Raw genomic sequence first — 23,376 nt, forward strand, 5'->3', positions numbered from 1 at the left:
GGCTGGCACAGAGTTAGTGTTATTGTGGGTATCATGAAATCACTTGTCAGTACAAGAGCATTCTGTGCTATAGTCAGAGAAGGCTGCATAGCTCAGATGACACTTTATTTGCCAAACCATGACATATTTGATGGGTACATTTTATGCATAATATTATATCTATATTATACATATTACCTTATGTATTATTTGTTCTATGTGTTATCAATTCTGTGGGTTACACTGACATCATCTAAAAATGTTGATATATGAATTTGTTTCCTGAATTCCTCCAAGTGCTTTTTMATATGTTGGCAACAGATAGCTCTGTCTTTGTTAATAAGGCCCATATATACTCTCAATACTCTCTTTCAGAATCATTTTTCACTGTGAACCCTTGAGAAATTAGCTGCCTAAGGCATCTAAATTATCTAGTGACTTCTAGGCCTCCATAGAGATCATTTAAAGATGGATCCTAAGGAATCCACTTTTATTTCAGAGGAGATGGAATAGGGAGCTTCCCTATTCTAAACAATGGAGGAGTCCAGAACATCACCGTAACAGACTGCCAGTTTTTAAATTACCTTCAAAGCATACTCAGTGGGGTGCTGGCCCCCATTTCTTGCAAAACACCTTGTTGGTTCAGTCAGTTGTGTAGAAAGTGGGAGTTTGGATACTTACTCTACCTACAACTCCAAAATCCCAGAAGAATGCTTTAGAGATATTCTGCTGAAACTGAGCCAAAGCCCAGCTACAAGCACAAGAATTACAGTTGAAAAAATCAAAATATTTGGAGAGGATGCCACCCCTGGGCACCATTCCTCCCAGCTGGTTGCCCTGCTTACTAGKATTAACATAAGAGCCTCTCCAAAAGGCAGTTCCTTGAGGTATAACTCTAAAAACATTTCAAATGAAATCTAAAGCTAAATTAGCATAAAATTGGCTACTAGTAGTAAAATAAGGAGCATGAAAAGCTATGGTTTTGACTTTCTCAACAGTGAATGAACAGTAGCTYGTACCACGAGGGAAACGAGTTCTGTTTCCAGCTCTGGACGTGGCTGTTAAGTGATGCCAGTCGTGTCACTCAAGATCATATGGAGCATTTGCATAGTCTTCAAAAAGCACAGCATGCCCAAGAGCATACTTCTCTGAGAGAAAACTCAAAGCTTGCTTCCCTCATATATCCCTTTCTAATTCAGGGTGTAGTATAATTACCAGACCTTGTTTGTAACCTGTAACAGCTTCTCCTTCTGACATACTGATTAGTACAGCATGATGGCGACAACGTAAAAGAATGGGAAGATGCTGAACTTCTCTGTGCTTATCTGTAATCACTGATCTCTGCACAGTGGGGGAAAGCAGAATCGTATGCTACTCTTCCCCTCTGCTTCACTAAATTAAATAAGAAGGAAAGCGCTTACTCTCCCTTGGTGTCATTGCTCTGCTTTGCCTTGCCATGTGCTTTTCTGTCATCTACCATACTCTTCTGCTGATCAGTCCCAGCCATCAATAAAAAGGAGACTGCAAAAGATGACTGCTTCTGTAGTTTGAGATCAGGAGGCGTAAGTCCTCACTTTCTTCTTGCTCTAGCACTACTTTAGAGTAACTCCACAGAACTGAATGACATTGATCCAGGATCAGGTTTAAAAGTCACTGGATGGCTTAAAAATAATGCTTTTCCATAACACAGTTCCTCCTGAGATATGACCTAAAAGCACTTGGCTGCCAAAACCCYAGTTATACGTTCTTTAAATAGTAGTAAAAAAAAATACGAGCCTTTAAAATGAGATAACGCTTACATGCCCTTGCTTGATGTGCACACCAAAATACTAATTTCTTTTACTCTCTAGGGGTCGTGGGGGTGCCATTCCTCCACCCCCACCTGGACGAGGTGCTCAAGCCCCGAGAGGAGCCCCAGTGACACGTGGAGCCCTCCCAGTTCCTCCAGTAGCAAGGGGTGTTCCCACCCCACGGGCACGGGGCGCTCCAGCTGTCCCTGGCTACAGACCACCCCCGCCACCTGCACATGAGGCCTATGAAGAATATGTAAGTAACTGCATGCATTAATAATAGATGTGAGCCCCACTTCTGTGACTCACAAATTCAAGTACTCCTGAATTTGAAGACTAGTCCAATAATTCCTCTCTTTCTACAACATACCTCATACTGGTATATCATAGCCTGAGTGATGTAATGTCTGCAAGCCTGTGTTTTGGGTGATGTGAGTTCCTATAGTTTTTCACAGCTTAGTTTAGGGTATGGAAAGGTCATGCTGATTAGCTCTTAACGTAACACAAAAGAGTCATACAGATATTCTATAGACTGTATTATAGCTAAAAGACATTACTTACAATAGGCAGGTTCTTAGGAGTAGTAAATTATGTCCTTTGTGAGAAAATAAGATTTATTTTTGTTCTTCTGAATCCTTTTTATTACATATAAATAGATATATGTTACATATGAATAGATATATGTGTATATTCGCTTGCATTCAAAATCAATTGTAAATGCATAACAGAAATAGAAATCCAGGTAATTTTCATGAAAACTGATACAATGATGCATATTAACAAGTAGCAGTACTAACTGTCACCTTTTCTTATGAAGTGTTATAAATAATTGTGCTGTAAACATCAAAGCTTTCAAGTGATCCTCATTAATGTTCCCTTCTGGAACTATCACCATAACAACAGATATTCAAGTAGAGGAGAAAGTGCCATCAAATATAACTGACTTTTCCTAACTGTGGCAAATCTAAACATAAGATGAACATCTATTTACTCCATAATCCTAATTTTAAACTATCATTAGGAGAACCATTGAGAAGATACAGATCCTACTCAATTAGAGATTTTCTTGGAATATAAGAAAGAAACTGAAAAAAAAATCATTTTTGGTAAATCTTTACCCAGCCATCTATATTTGTAGAACAGAGGTTAGATCGTGGCCACTTCAAATCAGGGTGAAATTTCTAACATCCAGGTTAAAAGTAAAAGTACCTCCTCATATTTAGTGACAAAGGCACAAAGGAAAAGGCAAATATATATATATATATATATATCAGTTTTATGACCTAATAGTGTGTTTGGTAAGGTGACACAAATTCCATAAATGCTAAAAGTCACAACTGAATATCAGGAGCAAAAAAGAGGAAAACAGTCAGTCTCTGTTCTGCGCCTTGTCATTATTTGCCTCAACACAATTTCCATCTCTAAATAAAAAGCCCTGATGAAAAAAGGAATTTACGAAAGTATATTGTCCTTTGTAGATAGTATATTATCTCTTGGTCTCAAAGTGTGTGAGGTCCTGTTGTGTGCAGAACTGCATCTCTTCCCAACCCATGAGTGACAAATTTCAAAGCAGAATCCTTGCAATTTGAGATTAAAAATATAAATGAAAGAAATCCTTTTTTTTCATCTCTAGTGCTAGTAAATATCCTAGGGCAGAGGGCACTCTTTAGGGGGTATTTTTTTCACCTTTTCTGGAAGGCTAATGTACAGAAAGCAGGTGGAAAGGTTGAGGCAGCTAGAATATAAAACGRTAAGAAAACATTCAGCCAGTTCCCTGTCGTTTTGACATGCTTACACTCTCAGGAACACGAAATAGACAAAATTTAAAGGGTCGTTTTCGTTTGTAAGGAATTATTCCTTAAAACAAACAAATGGGTTCCCATTTCTTTTTTGCCTACTTATGCAGTAGCAAGAAAGATATTCACATGTTTTGGGGAGCCTTTGGTCTCTTAGGTCCTTTCAACATGTGTATTCCACAGCTGGGAAAATATGGGCTCCCCAGACTGTCTGTCCATGCAATGAAAATCTCTTGCCATTTTGGAGAGAATTATATGAGTGTAATCCAAATACTATTTCATCTTGATATTCTACGGACTGAGATAATAATTAATCCTCCGTTGGTGTGCAGGTGGAAGGAAAATTTCAAAGTCACATCAAATAAATATATGAATTTGTAAATAATATTTTAGGGGAAAGACTTTTAATTTTACACAAAAGAATCAACACAGTTTTTCTTTCTGAATAAACCATTACRTTATATATCTTACTGAATTCTACTAACAAGTGAATCTATTCGTTGACTAGCAACAACTGTCGAACGTAGTTGTTGTTCTTTTRCACTGAACCTTAGAGATGAAAAACTAATTTATATTGAATAATTTATCCAATAAACTTTATCTCCTTTTCTGTTTACAGGCTATCCACAAGCATATTACAATTTCTATGTGTTTAGTGTCTTCATTTTTGACTACAGTATTTCACCCTCAAGTTTTGTCTAGTATATGAAAGCACCTTTGGTTGGATTAGTTATGCATATGAATGCAATGTCACATATTGATCCATATTTTTTATTTTTCTTTACTCTAGTAAAATGTAATCATTTGAATGTTAATTTGAAAGTGAACCTCAAGAAATAGAATAGGRTGGTTGTAGCAGACTTTTTAAATGTTTAAACAGTGTTCCTGAAAAAATCTCTGAATATTTGCTGAGTTATACTAATCAGAGATTATATTGACTGCTCAAATCTTGAAGTATCTAACTATTCCAATCAGCTTTGATAAGCATTCAAAAGTTTGGATCACTCCTCTGATTATCTAATATATAAATATTTTGATGGTTTGCTGATGGCCTTCGTGAGAGTATTTGAAAGAAAATGCATAAAGATTTCTCAAGAAAATTGAAGTCTTGATGCAGTGAAGAACTTATGCACATTTGGCATTTTGAAAGTAAAGCCCAAAGAAAGGAAAAATAATTTTCAATAGCTTTCAGAAAAGAAGAGGGCTACATAGGCATGTGTTTATTTGGGCATCTTGCAGGGGAAAGAGGAGTTACACACCTCCCTCCTTTTTCTTCACTTGCTTATGTAACAGATAAATAGCTTTTATTGGGAATAGCATAAATAATATCTCTGAGCAATTTCTGAAAACTACCTGCAGAAGGTGACACAGAAGGAAGGAAGAAAGGAAGTACAGACATAAAAGTATATGCAGAGGAAAGAAATAGTGACCACATGAACTTTCCTCATTTAAAAAAAAAAGTTCATTGTGGATGAATTTGCATGGAGCACTTAACTACTGTGCAGTTTCTGGGATCAAACAGATTGGGTTTGGTTTGGGTTTTTGGTTTTGGTTTGGTTGGTAAATGGTTTGTGACCTACTATTCAAAGTAACAAACCTTAGCTCCCTTTCTATTTGAGGAGAGGTCCACTACGGCGCAATTCACAGAAGTTTGAATTGGCCATTTTGAACTTTCCTCTGAAGCAGCTTCTTTCACAAAGCTGAAATAAGCACTTGTCATTAGACAACCCTCTGAGACATAATTTAAACCTGTAATCCACAAGCAGTACTGGACTTAAGATGTCTTTMGCTGCTGAAAAGTATTCAAAACTGTTACAAAACTGGCCTTCTCGACCTTGCCTTCTGGTTATTTTATAGCAAACTACATGGTGCTGTTCCCCATTTCATGCATTATGGATCATACTCACAATCCTCCCACTAATGCTGTACACAAGTTCAATTCAATTACTGCCTAATACTTCTCTCCATGTATAGCAACACATGACAGTACCAGATGGCAGCAATGGCTCACTTACAGAGTACTCCAGGAGTACTGATTTACCACGGAGCTGTACAGTGCTTTTATTGTTACTCAGAGGATGCTGAAGAGCCTGAACGGGATGAAGGGGAGGGCTGGAAGGCCAGCAGGTTCAACTGGAGCTAATGAAAAGAGGGCTATTTGAAATTTATCAAATTAAATTTGTAAATTAAATTACTATTCTACATTGCATTAGGCAGACACTTTTTGAGTAGAAGGAACAGTACTGGAATTGAATTTTAATTGCCTCTCTTAAGCTTGCATCTTGTGCGGTTGTGGTTTTAGGTATTAGATATATCTGCTCGACAGCTGATGACTGATCTGCACCTCTGATAATGTTTCTATATCAGTGATCCAAGCTAGGAGGTGGTAAATAAAAATCAGTTCAAACATTGTTTCAGTTTTTTATCATCACCTTTATTGACAATCATCCAATGAGATGATTGATTTTGTGTCATTTTTTCATGATTTCTTTAGTTGAACACCTGCTTTTATCATCTACCTGAAATATAGTAAGCAAAATTAACACAGGTATCATTTTTACAAATTGAGGGGGGATTTCTGTAGTTTTTTCTCAACAGGAAGAGGCAATTTTAAAGGCAAAGGTTTTGTTGGCAACTTGCGAGAAAACAAAAAGACGATAGAGCAGATTGATTGACATTCATGATTTACACAGCAGGGTAAGAGCAAGAAGTGCTTGAATAGATCCTGCCCTGGAAGGAGTATCCTACTGAGGCAATAAAGCTAATGTTCGCACAATATATTCTAATCTGAACATCTGAACATCCAGACTTTTTAACTTGATTAAAGCTAAATATTTGAAGGGTGCTTAGCTCAAGTGCAACCCAAAAATAGAGTTGGTTTCGGATCATGTTTTGGAAGATATTTGAATTAGGAGCTATATTTCTGTCTTCTGAATCAGAAGCTAGTAATGAGTTGTGCAGTGGTATTTTTCTTTACATTTTTAAGAGCTATTGTAAGCTTTGCTAAAGAGATCTTATGTGAGTCTAGAAATGACCTAGCACTTGTCTATTACCTGAAACACAGAGAATATTTGCCAATTGCAGATAAAAAACAGAATAAATTTGAGACTAAAATGCCTATTATATTTAATTTTCACTTGTGTCTGAGTTGTCATTTCTGGATGAAAGAGAGAGGCGTTTTAAGTAAGTATGATAGGATTCTAAGGAAATGAGGGGAACTGAGAATTCAAGTTAGTGTTTTATCAGATGTTTATGCACTGCTTTAGCCAAAATGAAACACAAAATTACTCTGCCAAATTTCCAGCACAATCAGAGGATGGAATAAGAGGACATAAGAGGATGGAATATCACACTTCTCTGCAATATATTTAACATATTAAATATGTAAGACTTTTCTACATCCTGTACTGAAAGCCACTCATGTTAATATGAATACCTACATGAATTTGTTGTATTTACAAAGAAATATATAATTTGATTGCAAGAAATAGGCCAGTCTATTGAGATACTTGGAAGTATCTCAATAGACTGAGATACACCTAGAAGTGTCTAGGTCTAGGGCAGCTAGATTAAAGAGCATTTTTAAATGCAAATATTCTTTCTTACCCTTCATTTTACTGATAAAATTGGCCAAACATACCTGCTGGTTATCTTCCAAAAYGTGTGAAGAGTAACGTTTTTATAAAGTCACAGAAAAAGAACCACACAATAAGATAGATTGTGCTTTTAATGTCATGCTGCTCTTTCTCTCATTTCAAGCTATTTAAAATGAAAGCAAATGTCACATTCAACTGTTTATTCTAAACTCAATGGTTATTTACATTTTTCAATAGTTTTCAAACAAACCGAAACAACTATGCTCATGTTTATTCAGTAGCAAGCTAGACAATGAAAAGACTGACAATAAGAGGCATTCTGTTACACTTTAACATCTTAAAAAGAATAATCAACATTCACGTGTGATCCCAAATTTGTGGTTGTGGAGGCTTTGTTTAATATTTTAAGCCGGAACTCTTTGAGCATTTAAAACCATTCTCTCATCTACTTTCAATGCAGATAGAAACTGCATTGAAAGACCTACACTTCTGCTTCATGACGTGTTTGCACCTATATTATATTAGTGCTTTTAATGAATATGTTAAACTGTGGAACTGTTACTTGATTCTGCTATTTTTAAAGTCAATTCTTATAATCCCAATAGGACAGTTTAAGTTAGAGTGAGACCAGGATAACTCTGGAGATTTGTTCCAAACCTTCAAATAGTGAAATATATTGGACATGGGAATCTGCATAGCTGAMCAACAAATTGATTATATATGATTGATTACCTATTTATGTCCAAGGCATTTAGATAAAGAGCTAAGCTATATTCAGCTTACATCTACTGTGACTCGAAAAATCAGGTTTTATTTTACTATAACAGCAATAAACAGGGTAATGGTTATACAATTGGAAAGACTCTGTCAGACTTTAGAAGAATATTGTGAACTATGGTCTCATGAAAGTAAAGTGTATTTTTGCATTAGTTATTCAAACTATGGTGAATTTGGTCTGTTGATTGTRTAAATATATTCATTCTGAAAAATTCAGCAACATAAATACAGAATTAAAGTAGTGGAAACATCTTTGTTTTTTTCTAAGAAGAAAAATCACAGACAGCATAAAACTTCAATGTCTGAAGACCTGAAGTTTTAGATTTTTTTTTTTTTTTTTTTTTTGCTTACTCCTGCAAAGTCTACTTTGGGTCATATTCTTACAGATGATAATCTGAACAAATATTCCATGAAACCAAAGCATTGGAGAGCAATCCATCAATAAATTACTCACAAGCTGACAATGTGCTCAGAAGTAGACTTTCCAACATCATTTGCTTGATTTGACTGCAATAATCATTTACATTCAATAGACTAAACTTTAGTCATAAAATATATAAAACTGTAACTTGTGCTCATAAATGCTCCAGAAAGATCTTGTGAAGCAAAAATTCTACTGTTCTCTTCTTCATGCTGTTCTTATTTTTCAAATATGATTCTCTCCTTAACATTAGTTATCAAGTTTTCAGTCCAAGAATATTTTCTGTGCTAAAGAGTTTAAAAGAAAATGCTGATGCAGCTGTGTATGTTTTAGGATTATTCCTGATGTTAATACAACTACAAACTAATAAATATTTATATTGGTTATACACAGATCTAAAGGAAGGGCATCTCTCAACTGATCATCCAGCCTTTCTTTGGTCCTTAAATATTCATAGTGTAAGCTGTTATATTCATAAGATCCTGTAAAATATATATGGAGTATTCTCCATAGATACAGCATTTGCCTACATCATGCAGTACACCATTCGATCATGAAACAGTTTGACTGTTGAGGAGCCTACTGCCAAAAATACTTTTCTAATGTTAATTACATGTGTCCCAACTTCTCACTTAGCTATTTATTTCACAGAGAACAGATTCCCTGTTGGTACAGTATTACTCCTGGGCTCTCACTGGTTAAATGTCTTCATGAGACTGTATTGCCACCTATGTTTGTTTTTCATACTGATGGCAGGTTGCAAAGGTGAGATAGATACAGTTTGTGTGCAAGTTCGTACAAACTAAGTAGATAATTGCTAAAGAATTAGGGCAAGTACAACTTTATTACAGTTGTTGAAAGTTAAATTACTGTGCGAGTTCAGCTGAAATGGAAGGATAAGGGTTTTTCTTAGAATTTCTTACCCAGATTTAATCCACTGAGATACTAAAATGTTAAACAGTTTTGGACTACAAGGTTCATCATCACTGGTGAGTTCCTGGGGAGCCAGGCACACATATCAATTCTGTAGTAATGAGGAAAGCTGACAGCACACTGCTATTTCGTGCAGTTTGGTAAGCACAGAAACTTTATCTGTGCCAGACAATTGCAGAAGTCTTTAGTCCTGGATTCAGGAAAGGATCTGGGTGACAAGATGCTATGGCACCTAACAGCATCACACCAGCCTTTCCTCCAGCAGGCCAGGTTTACTCATGTATAGTTCAGCATAGCCTTGCAGGAAACACAGATTAGTGACTTCTTATTATAATAGGTAAACAGAATGCTCTTTATATAAGTAGACTTTGTGCCTATCAAAAAGAGTACTACCATTCTGTGTATTATATTTATTTGTTAGGAACCTTCCTATAGCTAAAACATGGGCTTTATTAGTACAGTAAATACATAGTTCAGGAAGCATATTATATTAAATGAAAACCATTATGAATTGTTTCAAAATATTATTGTAGTTTTAGTGAAATTTTAAGGCTATGTATTTGAAAAATATGTCCTGTTACAGAAAGCTTTCATCAGAGATTCATCTATCTTCCACTTTTCAGGTCATTTATGATTTATTGTCATCTTATTGCAAAAAATGCTTGTTTATGAAACTCCAGTGATATCTGTTAGCAACTGCACTTAAAATCAAAGATAAATACTACAAAACACAGTTATGTTTCACTCTCTGTAGCAGAAAGTGTTGATAAACCTTTTAGCTAGTTGCCTCTAACCATATACATAATGCTTACTAAGGCTAATTGAAAAGGTTTATTTGTATTTGGTGCCATAAAAGGCCTGAAAAGTAGACTTGTATGCCTAGAATTTCTTTTCCCTCTTTATGTTCAGTGCACTTGCAACTATGAAATTCAGATATACATAGGAAGAGAAAGACTTGGGGTAGGTGAATTGTCCTGCATATTTGGGTGCAGAAGCACTATGCGTATTCTTGACATATATATCTACCTGTGCCTAGCTTTTCRCAGATATAGGATTGCATATGTATAGATATATATATATACCCTATGTGTATGTTGGTATAGAGAAAGCTGGCTTAAGCTATGAATGCAGGCTATGTGCAGACATGTGGCAGCAATTGCTTCCTGTGATGCAGCAGATAAAATGCTGCTGTTGGAAGGAGAAGGGAACATGACTCTGCAACTGCCTTAGCCTTTTCAATAAATCTTTGTTTGGGTATAGAGATACATGCTTACATTCTGATACAGACATGCATATATGTTATCCATAGCTACATCCCAGAAAAATATGGTTCATCTCTTCCAGCACATCTGTTTATACAGACTTYGTATTATGCAGAGCTCCATTGCAGCCAGCAATATGATGCGTGTGAAGAACCAGTCTGAAAGTAATAAAATATTTAAAGCATATATTATCGTTTACAAGCGTACAGTTTTGGAGAAAAAAATGTTTATCTGCTGTCTCCTTTCTAACAGATATGTTAGAAATTTGTTTTCCTATTATCTTCAATAGACCATTGATACAGACACAAGTAATCATTCTCRGTATTGTCTGTATCTGAAACCAGACTAATTCAACCGAACTGCAGGAGCAGAACTGTGGCTCTGTGTTAGGAAGATAGACTGCTGAGACACTGAAAAGCTGCTACCGATCTACACTAGATTAAAGAATGTTTGATGGTCCCCAGTTCTTGTTTTGGAAGAAACAGTGAATGATAAATTCTTATCCATCTACCTGTGATACCATTAGTATGTATAATCYAGCGTTATATCTTTTAGATAGAAATAATCAGATGAAATTTAGGAAAAATGTATTTGTTCTCTCTACTTTCTTTTTGTGAGAAATGGTTAAACATTAATACAGTTTTTTAGCAGAGTCGGGGATATATCCTGGGACTCTTCAAAGTGGAAGGAAGTAAAGCCAYTAGCAAATATTTAATGAATAGTTCTACTTCTGTTATCAGATGGATTGGACAAAGTATAAAACATTTTTTCCATCTTTAATATCTTTAGCAATGGTAGTATTAAAGTGACTGTGCCATTTGTATGACTACCAGATCAGATCAGTAGGTCAATATGGTTCTCAAAAATGTTCATTTTAAAAACAATCGAATCAGTTATACTGTGTCAAGAATGCAAACTTAGTGTGTCTCTTTAAACCGTAGCAAAAATGTTGAGAAAATTGATCTTGCTGTGAAACATAGCACCTTAAATTTGACCTAGAGGGCTCTTGGAAAGTATAGTAATCACTAGAAGCGGGAGATGAACTATAATGACTCCAGGACGATAAAGTGGAAGACTAGAGATGAAAAATGTTCTTCYTSCACACAGACTTGCTCTTTTTTTCMTGAAGAAATTATGGTTGCCTGTGTTTTAATAGCTTCTGCGGTCATTATAAGTGCTATTACTCATAGACGGTTAATCGGTCTCTTTGACTAGGTAGTGTTGTTTTGTAGCTCTTACTGGTAGGCTATAAAAATGTGTGGAGTGTAGCATTCAAAATCATATAGTATAACATTTGGTAAGTAAAATTAGWTAGGTGAACATTTTTTGTATATTAGTATCGTGAGAATGCATAAGTATCCTGAGAACACTCTTGCAGACATCCCCCATTGCCACCCCATGAGGTACAGTAAAACTGCAGTTCCCTGGTTCTCCAGCTCAGGGTATTTGTCCAAGTRGAGGGCATAACTCAAGGCAGAACTGAGTACCTGTTCCTGACAAGGTGCTTGAGCTGTAACCTAGATGTTCATATAGTTCTCCAACTTTTTACACCAACCACAGAGCTTCTGTGGTGAAAATRTTTATCTTTTTGGTAATATACTGTCACCAACTCTTTTGATAACCAAATGTCTGTCAGATGGCTGGAAATAATCTACATGTGAATGAGGGCAGAGCAGCCTGAATGTGAGAGACTCCTGTTGTCTTTCATTTGTGCTCTTCATGCCGTGGTTGTTTAGCCTTGTATTCTTCCTGTACATCCTTCTCAACTGCACAGTTCCAAATTTTTAGAAAACTGAAGCTAAAAAAACCCTCAGAGATCTCAGAAGTGAATCCTATTTTGAGGTAAARTATAAACTGACCCCCTGTAAGTAGGTATTTTAATATTTTAGTTTCTTTTTCTCTATAGATGTTAATATGTATTCTAACAGGGCTGTGTTAGCTAGAGACAATATGCAATTTTTACCCTTTTCTTGGGGAAAATTCATAGAAGAACTGATTTTACAAACTAGTAATGATTTTAGTGCAGTCCTATGCAATATGGAGATAGTTGAAATATAAAAATTGACAGTCTTGATGAAAGAAAAGGAGTATAAACAAATAAAAGTAAGTCAAGGTTGTGCAAACCAGGCTGTAGAGAAGAGGCAGAATGGGCTTTGTTTCTTTTCATTGCTGGGTTAAATCTCCCCAGATTTAAACATGGACATTCCAGCTGGGAGGGAAGAAGCAGAGATTAATTGAAAAGCAAATATTGACTCTGAGTAATCTATTAAATAAATTAGAAGCCACAATACTTTTGCCATTTTTTCACTTTCCTTTAACTGCCCTTTCACTTTCTTGCAAGACCATCCTTTGAGTAAATACCCTAAACAAATAAGTCCAGAAAGTAATTCTCATTCAGAGTCCTCCTAACTCCAAAAAAGCAATGTTTTCCATTATGTTTCATTAATTTCACTCCTGTTTCTTTTCATTTTTTTTTTCTTTCCCCTCGAGAGTGAAAAAAAAATAGCTCTCTTGTGCAGCTGATTTGTCTTGTATTTGAGTGTTTGACTTATTTTGTTTAGTACTGGAGTGTAATTAGTAAGTTGCACTACATGAATTTTGGCTGCAGTCACTAACTGTATAGCTGACTTAGTGCTTAATATTTATACTATATCTAGTTCCATGTAAAGTCAAGTAGGACTGAGAGTGTTTTCCTCCTGCAGAATGCTTTGCAGTGTATATTATGGTATCCACTTAGGTAGGGAAGTTTGGGAGTAAAGCTTTAAATCCCGAAAGACAGTGGAAGAACTGAAACTTTATGTCACATATATCGAATGAATGAGCTACTGGATAAAAAAGATGTGGAAATACTACTTTACTAATCTCCTCTAGATTTCTTTTTAAAAGAAAGAGTTGACCTCTCCCAGAATTTTTACAGAAATAGCTTTCACACCATAGTTACCAGAGAGGTTTCAGCACTGTAATCAATAGGCTACAGGACATGCATTCCTGCAGTCCAAAAAATGGCACCTAAGTCCTGGAAAGGATCAAGGTTTAAGTAAAGCTCTGTTTTCAGCCTTTGCAAGAGGACAGCTGCAGGATTTCCACTGCAGATACCATTCTCAGGTACCTAAGTTTCCCTGTGTATCATACAAAAAAATACATCTATATTGTCTGTCATTAATTGCAGTAGATTTCTTTTATTTCGTAGTCGAAATAACTTTGAATTGATTYTTTTATGAATTACATACTATCTGATTTGTAGAAAATATATGAACAAAGAATTTGATTCTAGCTGTTAAAAAAAATCTACCTATCTACTTGGAAAAGCTTATATCATGTCTAGGAGGAAAGCAGACTAGAGGGTGCCAAGAAGGCAATACTGTTTTGATAAACCCTGACTGTATGGTTGAGATGAAATTCAATTTTTAAAGAAAGGAGTTTTAAAGGGATCCTCTTTCATTCCCTAAGACCTCAGTCTAGCTATGGACAGAGCACATGGTTTTACTATCCTTTGTGTTGGAGGAAGGGAATTGGCTGAAGAACTAAGTTTCCATTTCTGTTTGGAAAATGCAAACTCATTCATACTTGATCAGAATTTTTGTTTAGGCATAAGTAAATGAGTCAATGGATACAGTCTGAGAAACTGTTAAAAATTCTGCAGGTCATAAGTAACTAATGAAAAGTGAAAGAGGATATTATATATAACATAAACTTTCCAACTTTATTGATATGAGGCTTTTCCTTAAACAGTTGAGGGGATGATCTTGTTGAGCATTCCTTTAAAATAAAGTATTTATGTTACCACTGTGAGTATGAATATACAATTCTGTATTAATTAGATGYTAAGTAGGTATGATATAAAACTAAAACATTAATTTGGGGAGAAAAATAACTTCTGTTATTATTAATGCATCTTCACTCCTCTCAAAATGATGCATTCCGATGTAATAATTTGCTTCTTAACTCTTTTGCTTTGCTAAAAGTGCTGGTTAATTTTGCACTGTCAGTTTTATTAAAAGAGTATTTATTCTTGAACCGCCCTGAGAATTGCTGACCTTCTTATAAAAAGATAATGACAAGTCCAAGAGTACACTTTGTTCCTAAGTTTGAAGCTTTATGTACCTAATGCTTACCTAATGCTTATTTATTTTTTGAAGCCTGCTTGATGCAGGTCTGGAAATTTGTGACTGCTTTATTATTTCTGTATTAAGTAAAAMACATTTGCAAAAAACAACATAAAAATTCTTTAGAAAAGACCAAGTGTTACAGTAACCTGCTCCATTTGCTGTGAGGAAGAAAATACAGGCAATGAAAATAAACACCAAATTAGCAAAAACTGCAGAACTCTCAGGATACGTACAAGCTTGCATATATTATCTGTAAGTTGCCTCATTGTCCCTAAGACTGCATATTCAAAAAAGAAATATCAGGCATGTAGAGATGAGGACAGAMAGCATTTTGTGTTGGCATGTGGTCATGTGAGGCTATATTTCATCTCCAAGTGGAGTTCAGAAGTGCAAGCAATGTAATAAGAAGTCAAAAAACATTAATATATCATTGTAAATCCAGAGTGACTCTTTACAAAATGACATGGAGATCAAAGTATTCCAAGAAAATTAATGCTGGGTAGGTTGAAGCAAGCCATGCTCCCTTGAGATATTTCTGGTTGTGCCACCCAGCAAATGGCCCAAAATATTACTCTGTAACTTTATTCTTCCCAGCAATAGACTTAAAAACCTCAATTATCAGGCCTTAGGCAATCAACAAGAAAATATCATAAAACATGTGTGGATAGAGATTTCATGGGTGGAGAAAGAAAGGCAGTGGGGCTGAAGCTCCTGGATCTTGCTGTCCTTATTCCAGTATTTAACTAAAGGGTAAGGAAAGGGCAAATCTGAAATGTATGCATTATCTTTTATTATGCATAGATTAAGGTTGCAATGGAAGCTGTAAACTTCAAAGTAATGCTTCAGTATGTATTGAGCAGAAAAGGAGTTCCCCCAGGACTGTGGTGCAACGGGCTCTTTTGGCATGATTTGCTGAAGTGACACAGTTAGCAGGAGCAGGATCTCTTTGTCAGACAAACCGCAATATTTAATAGGTTGCCTAAATATTAGTACAGTCCAATTGCAATGGCTTGATTCATTTAGCTTAATTGATGTAGTGCTTCTAGGGCTTTAGATTAGCAGTTTAGATTTAAACACCCCTGAAGCAAATCACAAAAGGCAAATTGACTCTTTGGATTAGAGTTGCTTGTCCTTTGTAGTCCTTGAAAGGGTACAAGTACAAATAAATGTCCAACACAAAGCCTTGTTTACATTTTAGTAAGTAAGTTGAAAGGGTCAAAAACACAGGAGCTGCCCTTTACCAGTCCTGGGGAAAAATTGCATCATATGTAATCTTTCAACTAAAAGGCTTATTGAACACAACATGAATGTGAAGATTATTCCAAAGAGTGCTGGCCACCGTCTGAGTTGCCTTTGTGATTTACAGCTGCAATACCATGCCCTGCATGAATTTTATGACAAAATACTCTGTCAATTCTAGAAGCTATAAAGTGAACCCGTAGAGATAACCGAGTCAGCCTCACAGTAATGGTCATTTCAGGATGTGACTACCATTTCTGTATTTAATAAAGAAAATGATGATGTGATTCAAAATGTCATGCTTTAGGTRTAAGACTAACAATCCTATTAAACTATAATACAGATGATAGATATTGTAAGAACTAATCTAGTCTGAAGTAATGTATTGGATCTATTTCAAAGTAGATAGATAGCAACTGACAAAGCCCCATAAGCAACATAGAAAATGGGACATTGTAACCAAATTATTTAGTGAGAGTTAAAAAGGTTTACAGTCATTTTTATTCAGATGTAGAGAACCAAAGAGCACCAATCATCTTCAGCTATAAAGTACCATGATTTGTTTATTTRTGTTTAGTTATGATTGCAAAGTACATAGTGTACAAATACGAGACAAAACCATGTCTTCTCCAGAGAGCTTCCATTGTATGTAAAAATGTCCTGTAGTGCTACACTAATCATGATATGTCTTCAGCATGGTGTTTGAACACCTTACAAGAATACATAAAATAAGGCTGATTCTTTTAGATGCAAGTCATTCTTTCCATTAATGTCTACTTAAAGGTAACTGTCATTTAAACTAATAGTATCTGGTTGAACAGATTAATTTGAAAAATTGTTTATATTTAGAGAAATGAAGAAGTTTTATTTGCAGTTAGAGAGCAAGAGAGGAAGTTTGTCATGGCTTCATGTGGAAGTTTATTCCATAATCTTGACTGATCCCTGAGGAGTTTCTGCCTCAGTAACAAGGCAAGCTTTACCTTGTGATTTACAGCTTCAATATCAGACCCTGCATGAAAGTCATGGCAAAATTRTCTGTTGATGCTAGAAGCTGCAAAGCTTTACCTCCTTACAGAAAGTTCTGTTCTTCCTAAAATGGAAGTTTTCATAYAGACTTGGAGCTGTAGAAGATCTTTGAGATTTCTCAGTCCAATCAGCATCTGAAATATGAGTATCAAGACCTCTGATGCTATCTAGAGAGAAAAAAACCCACAGTATATGCTGAGGAATGAGGACTTAATATTACATGTTGTAGTAGTTAGATTTTGCTAAAGGACTAATACTTTTATCCAGATGCTATAATACGTCCTGGAGGTAGTTTTAAATGCATCTAAATGGCAGGTTCAGATAATCCCAGAACACTTTGTTACTACTCCAAGCTGCATAAATGTGAGGCAAGTCTGGATTTGTTGGTACATTTCTCTTACCTAACTTACAGTCCTTTTTTAGGTGCTACTAAAATATTACTATATTGCTTCCAGATGGAGCTAGTTTGTGTCTAGCCAACTTTCTGCAAGAGACCATGTCAATATGTTCAAAACCACTGGATATAGATTGCACTGGTACTAGCATATTTTCCCTGCATGGATTTAACTGCAGGTGGCTTTTAGCTAACTGCATAAGGAAGCTGAAAGAGCAGTTAACCATCAAATGATGTTCCGTATTGTCAGACTTGTTTTTTTTGAAGAGGAGAAAGTTTCTTCAGCAGCAAATGTTGTTTCTGGTCATGAATTCTTCTGTGAAAGCTCAGAGCCCTTTTATTCTTTTTTCTGTCACATGCTTACTGCCAGGGGCAGGAGGGGCCAGCTATACCATAAGGGAAGGTGGRATGGGAACCAAGGGGAAAAATACAGCTGGCAGGCCAAGGACCTTGCCAGCCAGGTCCCAGCCCCACAGCACCCAAGCGAGCTGAGCAGAGCAAGCTCAGCTGTGGTGGGTGACCAGGTCCTRTCAAGAGTCCAGATCATAAGGCAATATCATGGTGATGAGACAGTTTGGAGGTCAAGCCAGGACGTCAATCCACAGGTCAATGCTAGGATTAGGTCCAGTGATCACCACACAGGTCCAGAGTGACCAAGCAGGGCCAAGGTCAAGCCAGGAATCAGTCCACAATCAGGATCCAGCTCAGTGAGCTTCTGTGGCCAGGMAGGGTCATGGCTAGGTCTGAGCTGGAGCTTCTGCAATATAACTCCAGCAAGGGCTGACAGCCTCGGGGCTGAGCTGAAATGAGGCTCCCGGAGCCATGGGTATGGGGGTGGGTGGAGGCTGCAGGTGAAGCCATTAAGGCCTACCAGTGCCCTCAGGACCTGGACACTCCCAATAAACGCTGAAAATTTTGTTGCATAGCACTTCCCTTCTGTTCAAACCTCCCCAAACTCATCTGGTCAGTGGATCATCCAGCCCTTGCTCATCATGTCATTCAGAGCTGTCTGCAGACCTGTTAGGCTGGTTGGAGGCCACTGTTTCACCAGACAAGGCAGAGAACAGAACATTAATGACACATCTATAAATCTCTGTTCTGGAGGTGACAAGCTGCCATTCTTTAGATTTTTTTTTTTCTAATTCACATAGGTTATGCCAAATACAGTTCAAACTCCAACCTTCCAGAAAAAATGTTGGATGGTGGACAGGGWAGAAATTTGTAAATTTTCTTAATACCGAAATGAAGGAAGACATTTCATCTATTTTTCAGTGAATGATGTGGTGATTTCTTTTTCTTTAGGTAGCTTTGTTCACTTGTTTGTACTATGGTTAACAAAAGTTGATTCTATCACCTCTGAATTTGTATGTTATATTTTCTTYTGTGCACACTATTTGTTTTCACAGAGTCCACTTTTAAATTAAACTGTGGTGCAATTTCCACTGTGCAACAGGACACTCATTTTGTAATTGGTACTTCATACCTAAAAGCTGGTACAAAATATGTAGGGACAGCATAGTCCTTTTTTTTTTCTTTTTTTAATATTACCCTGAAAAAGACACTTATTAGTTAATTTAATAAAACGAATGATCATTAAAGGAGCCCTTGAGAAAGTTCTGGAGTGGTATACAGAAAGCTAGAAGTAGTGGGGTTCTAGTTTGGGGCCAAATGCAAGTGAAGTGTGGAAGATTTAGGAGTATTATGGCTAAGATGTGTCCTTAAGCAACACAGAGTAAGGAAGAGGGATCTGCCACTACCCAAACACAGACTGTATCTATACCAGTATTAGAAGCATTCTGTGACCTGAGGTTAATTGGCAAGACATAGCTTAGCTTGTGTCCACATRCATATGCACTTTCTACACTCTTTTCCCAGATCAAGGTTGCCAAAATCCARCTACCTACTGGGAACAGCTCTTGATCCTGCTAGTCACTGAACCATGCAAGGGCACTGTTTGACATGGTTGGCTGTGCAGCTCAAGATGAAATCATGCTAACTATGCTAAAACCTTATAGGATGAGTGATTGCGTACCAGTGGTCAGGCCTTTGCTCTCACTCTGTTTAGATTAATAGTCTATATACAGCTGGGAGGGCTTAGAAAATATGAAGTTCTCAGCTGGACCTACTCTGAACAGACTGTACAAACTGTGTTAGACTATGGGTACAGTTGCCTTTAACAAAGCRACAGYGTTCTTACAGAAGCGTATGTTCTATTGAACTTTTTCATTGTGAGAAAGGTCGTTATTCTATAAAAGGTATTATATACAGAAATAGTTGGGAGTACAATAAAAATGTACTCAGGTCTCTATTCACATCTTAGTATTGTATACTCACTGAGMTACTTCCTGCACAGCTGCACTTTTTGTGAGTCACATAGTCTGCACATGCAAGTTATTAGCATAATGGCTGACTATTTAAAAATGTGTTTATATTGAATATACAGTCTTACTTTTGAGGGGCAAAAAACCCCAATATGGATACTCACAGAATCACAGAATGGTTGAGGTTGGAAGGGACCTCTGGAGATCATCTAGTCCAGCCACTCTGCTCAAGAAGGATAATGAACAATTTGTATCTGTACTTAATTTCTTAAAAGGCAAAACAGAAACTGAAAGATACATGCTTGACTCTTTTCATTCTAGGTTTACTGCTACCATACAACTTTACTGTCATAGATTTCAGACAGCAAACATGCAAGAGTAAGTTTTGATGCAGTCATCTCCTATTTAGCTCCTAAATAGCTGATTTATCCAACACGCTGCTTTAGCTGGATCTTCTGGATATTTTTGCATGGATTTATTTTCAGTACTGTTGACTTCATTAAAAGGCTATTTCTTCTTGTGAATGAGGCAAAAAAATCAGTCGTGCCCTAACATCATGTTTTGTGTTCTCCCATTTTTTGTTTCTCACCATCTGTTCTCACCCAGAAGCTTTCTACTCCAAATTACTGATAGTGCCTCTTTCAGCTTATCTAGTCTTCAGTATCTTTGATCTAAGCTTTGAGAAGAACATAAGATAGAAGAGTCTCCTCTGAATCCTTGACTTTTGTCTGCAAGCTGCAGTTTGTAGGCAGTGTGTCACCACTGTCATAATGAATACGATATTAAAAAGCACATTTATCTTGCTGGAAGAGACTTTTTTCTGCAAAATATTTAACAGATGCTACAAGTAGCTTCTGTTATCAAAGGAGCTTACAGCAAGAAGAAAAAATAGCSAAAAAAATCCAATAGACCTTTCACATTCCAGTCTTTTGATTACCTATCCAAACCCATAGGATTAATATCGCTGTTATCATGGATTATTTGTATGTCATCAAATGTGCAGGAGGTACTTTGCAAACATATATTAAAACAAAGTCTGAGCTGAGATTTTTATATTCCAGCAGACAGGATGTGGACCAGTGGTTGATGATGGGAAGGGCAAGTGAAGGGTCATTGSTACTGATATGTGTCAGAGTTCTGTTTATAAGAAGGTCGTTTTGRATGGATGACTGGCTGAGATGCTTATACAAATGAGCCATCGAGTTTCAAACATCTTCCAAGAAATATGTAAATCCAACTTAAGCATGTGGCTTTTAGTCTTAAATTTTAAAAAAGTCTCCTAGAAACTAACTTAAAAAAAAAAATTGCCTCTTCAGCAAATCAGTTCRTCAAACTTTGGGCCCAAAGTTGCTTTACTGTCATATTTTAAATTGTGTTTGGCTTTGAATTTGAAAGATAAGTCAATAAGGAAAAGGAAGAACTTTTCCTATCCCCTGAAACGTCACAGATCTTAAGTCTAAATTGAACAGAAGCTTTTTGTAGTTCTGCAAATCTCTTATTTTAGTCAAAATCTTTAATAACAGCAAGCTAGCTGAAGTGAATTAGGAATGATCCTAACTTGAACATTAGAATATTCCTGTAAAATTGTCTCTTCTTGGACTGAAATTAAAGAATTAATATAGGTTGATGTCAACACTGATGCTATTTCACAAACCATTCTCCTCCAATTGCACCTCAGCTACAAGCAAGAAATCATCCTTCTCTGTAACAAAATACATAAAGATGAACTCATTAAGCAGCAATAACCTAACAGAAAAGTTAGCCTAGTTTTAATCTTTAGAACAATTGCATTTTCAGTTGACTTCAAAGTAATGTCAGTAGTTAAAATTATATAATAAAGTAGAAAGCAAATGGAAGAAAAGGAAATGAGGAAAATATTGCTCGTAATATTTAGGAACAGGTTAAGGAATTAAAGGTGGATCTTGGGAAGTGAAATTTTCAGCGAAGAATAAGATTTAGAATTCGAAGACCATGGTGTCACAGTCTTCAGTATTAGCCCTGAACTTCAGCATTCTCATATGTCAATCAGTAGCACAACAGACCACTAGACGAGTCATTAAATGTAAATCTATACAGTAAAAGGTGTTCCTTGGTCATTTTGGTTTTTTTTATGCAATAGTGACAAAAATTAAGGTCATTTGTTATAGCAACTCTTGCAGAGTGTTTTGCACTCTATATTCTGAACAGTTTTATGCAGTATTAGCAAATCACATTATATTACATAAACTTTTCTGCAGTCTGATCAAATGGAAAAAATTACCAATGCAATGCATCAGATTAGTTTCACAAAAGAAGTATTTATATCTTGCAGGCAATGACWTACACTGAATGTGATTCTGTTTTCTGAGACATCATTGGTTTTTTTGAGTAAAATATTGTTCTGTTTCCTAAGACAGTAGCGAKCAGATATTTCAGGAAGCAATGTATAGTTGCAAGAATATCTTAGACTATTTATGTATTCATTGATAGTTAAAATGTTTTGGAAAGAGAATTAGGAAGAAAGAAAGAAACCTCCTGACTGTACAATTTTCCATCACCTAAAAGCAAGTTATAAAATATATATTGGGTAGGCAGTGGCCCAGCTTTTTTATCCTGGGTTTGAATTGGTACATGTGTGCTGAATAGACTTAGACAATAGGAAGAACTTGAAAGTAAATTTGCAGCAAGAAGGGAAAGAAATGTGAGGCAACAAGAAAAGTAAGAGAAAAAAAGAAGATAATGAAAGCAAGCAAAGGAAGGAAACTTAGTTTTCAGAGAAAAATGTGAATATGGTTGTGTGAAAAAAGGATTGAAGTCTGAGAAAAGAGAGTAACATTTGGAACAATGGAAGAACACGCTTCTGTATGAGAGCGAGAGATTAAAAGCCGAGCTGAGAGACTGAAAACAAGGCAACAAAACTTGCTACACTTCTATCAGGGAACAAGGCTTGCTTGTAATGAGGAGAAAAGAGAATCAAAGCAATGGAGTGGAGGAGAGATTGGAGAGGAGTAGTGTAAAGGAGAAGATGCCTCGAATGTTGAAGGAATAGACACCGAAAGGCACCGAGTGCACTAAAAGATTTCAGTAAGACTTAGCACATTGGAGAACTGTATCTGAAAAGGGAAGAATTTCATTATTGTATCCGTTGGTCAACCACTCTTCGCCTTCCGCTGTCTGCAAAATCCGGCAGTTTCACGCAGTGCTAACCCATTAGCTTAACCTCAGGCCAGGGCTGGCCATCTACATACATACCTTAAAACATATTRATGATCTGAATAAGAGTGGTCAGTTGTTCATAGCTAATGATCCCTAGCACAATTCCTCTGAATGTGTCTCTCTGAAATACATGAGATTGAATGGTTCAGGCAATCAGATGCAGTGTAGCCTGTCTCCTTCAGCTAAAGCCAGTTAAAGAATTATGCCTTGCAGGATCAGATCTTATGTAGCTGAAGCTGAAGCCTAATGKGTTATGGAGTTGTACTTCTTTCTCTTCATCTCTGTCACATCACTGACAGAAGGACGGGCAAAGTCCAAAACTGCGTCTTTCTCAAAATTTAAAAACTAAACAAACAGAGCCTCAAACTTTGTATGATATACATTTTTAATGTTAGGAAGACATGTAAATTCTTTCTCTGATGATGTAAGTCTTTTTGGCTGAGGACAATATTTTGTCCAGGATTTATAAAACCATATTATTAGAAAATAATTGTTCATCAGGCTTCAGAAAGTCATGATAATTTTGCTGGAATATTTT

The 23,376-nt window shown here is 36.3% G+C and overlaps 1 protein-coding gene across 1 annotated transcript in view; it reads left to right on the forward strand.

The window, feature by feature from the left end:
• Positions 1–23,376, forward strand: part of KHDRBS2 (KH RNA binding domain containing, signal transduction associated 2) — a 302,140-nt gene that overhangs the window by 177,021 nt on the left and 101,743 nt on the right. Inside the window, exon 6 of the mRNA XM_085324893.1 lies at positions 1,830–2,025. Coding sequence (XP_085181019.1) covers positions 1,830–2,025 — 196 coding nt within the window. The remainder of the gene's footprint in view (positions 1–1,829; positions 2,026–23,376) is intronic.

The sequence above is a fragment of the Rhea americana genome, unplaced genomic scaffold, assembly GCF_003343005.1.
Source record: "Rhea americana isolate MKP2758 unplaced genomic scaffold, rheAme1 scaffold_94, whole genome shotgun sequence".
Taxonomy (NCBI): Eukaryota; Metazoa; Chordata; class Aves; order Rheiformes; family Rheidae; genus Rhea; species Rhea americana.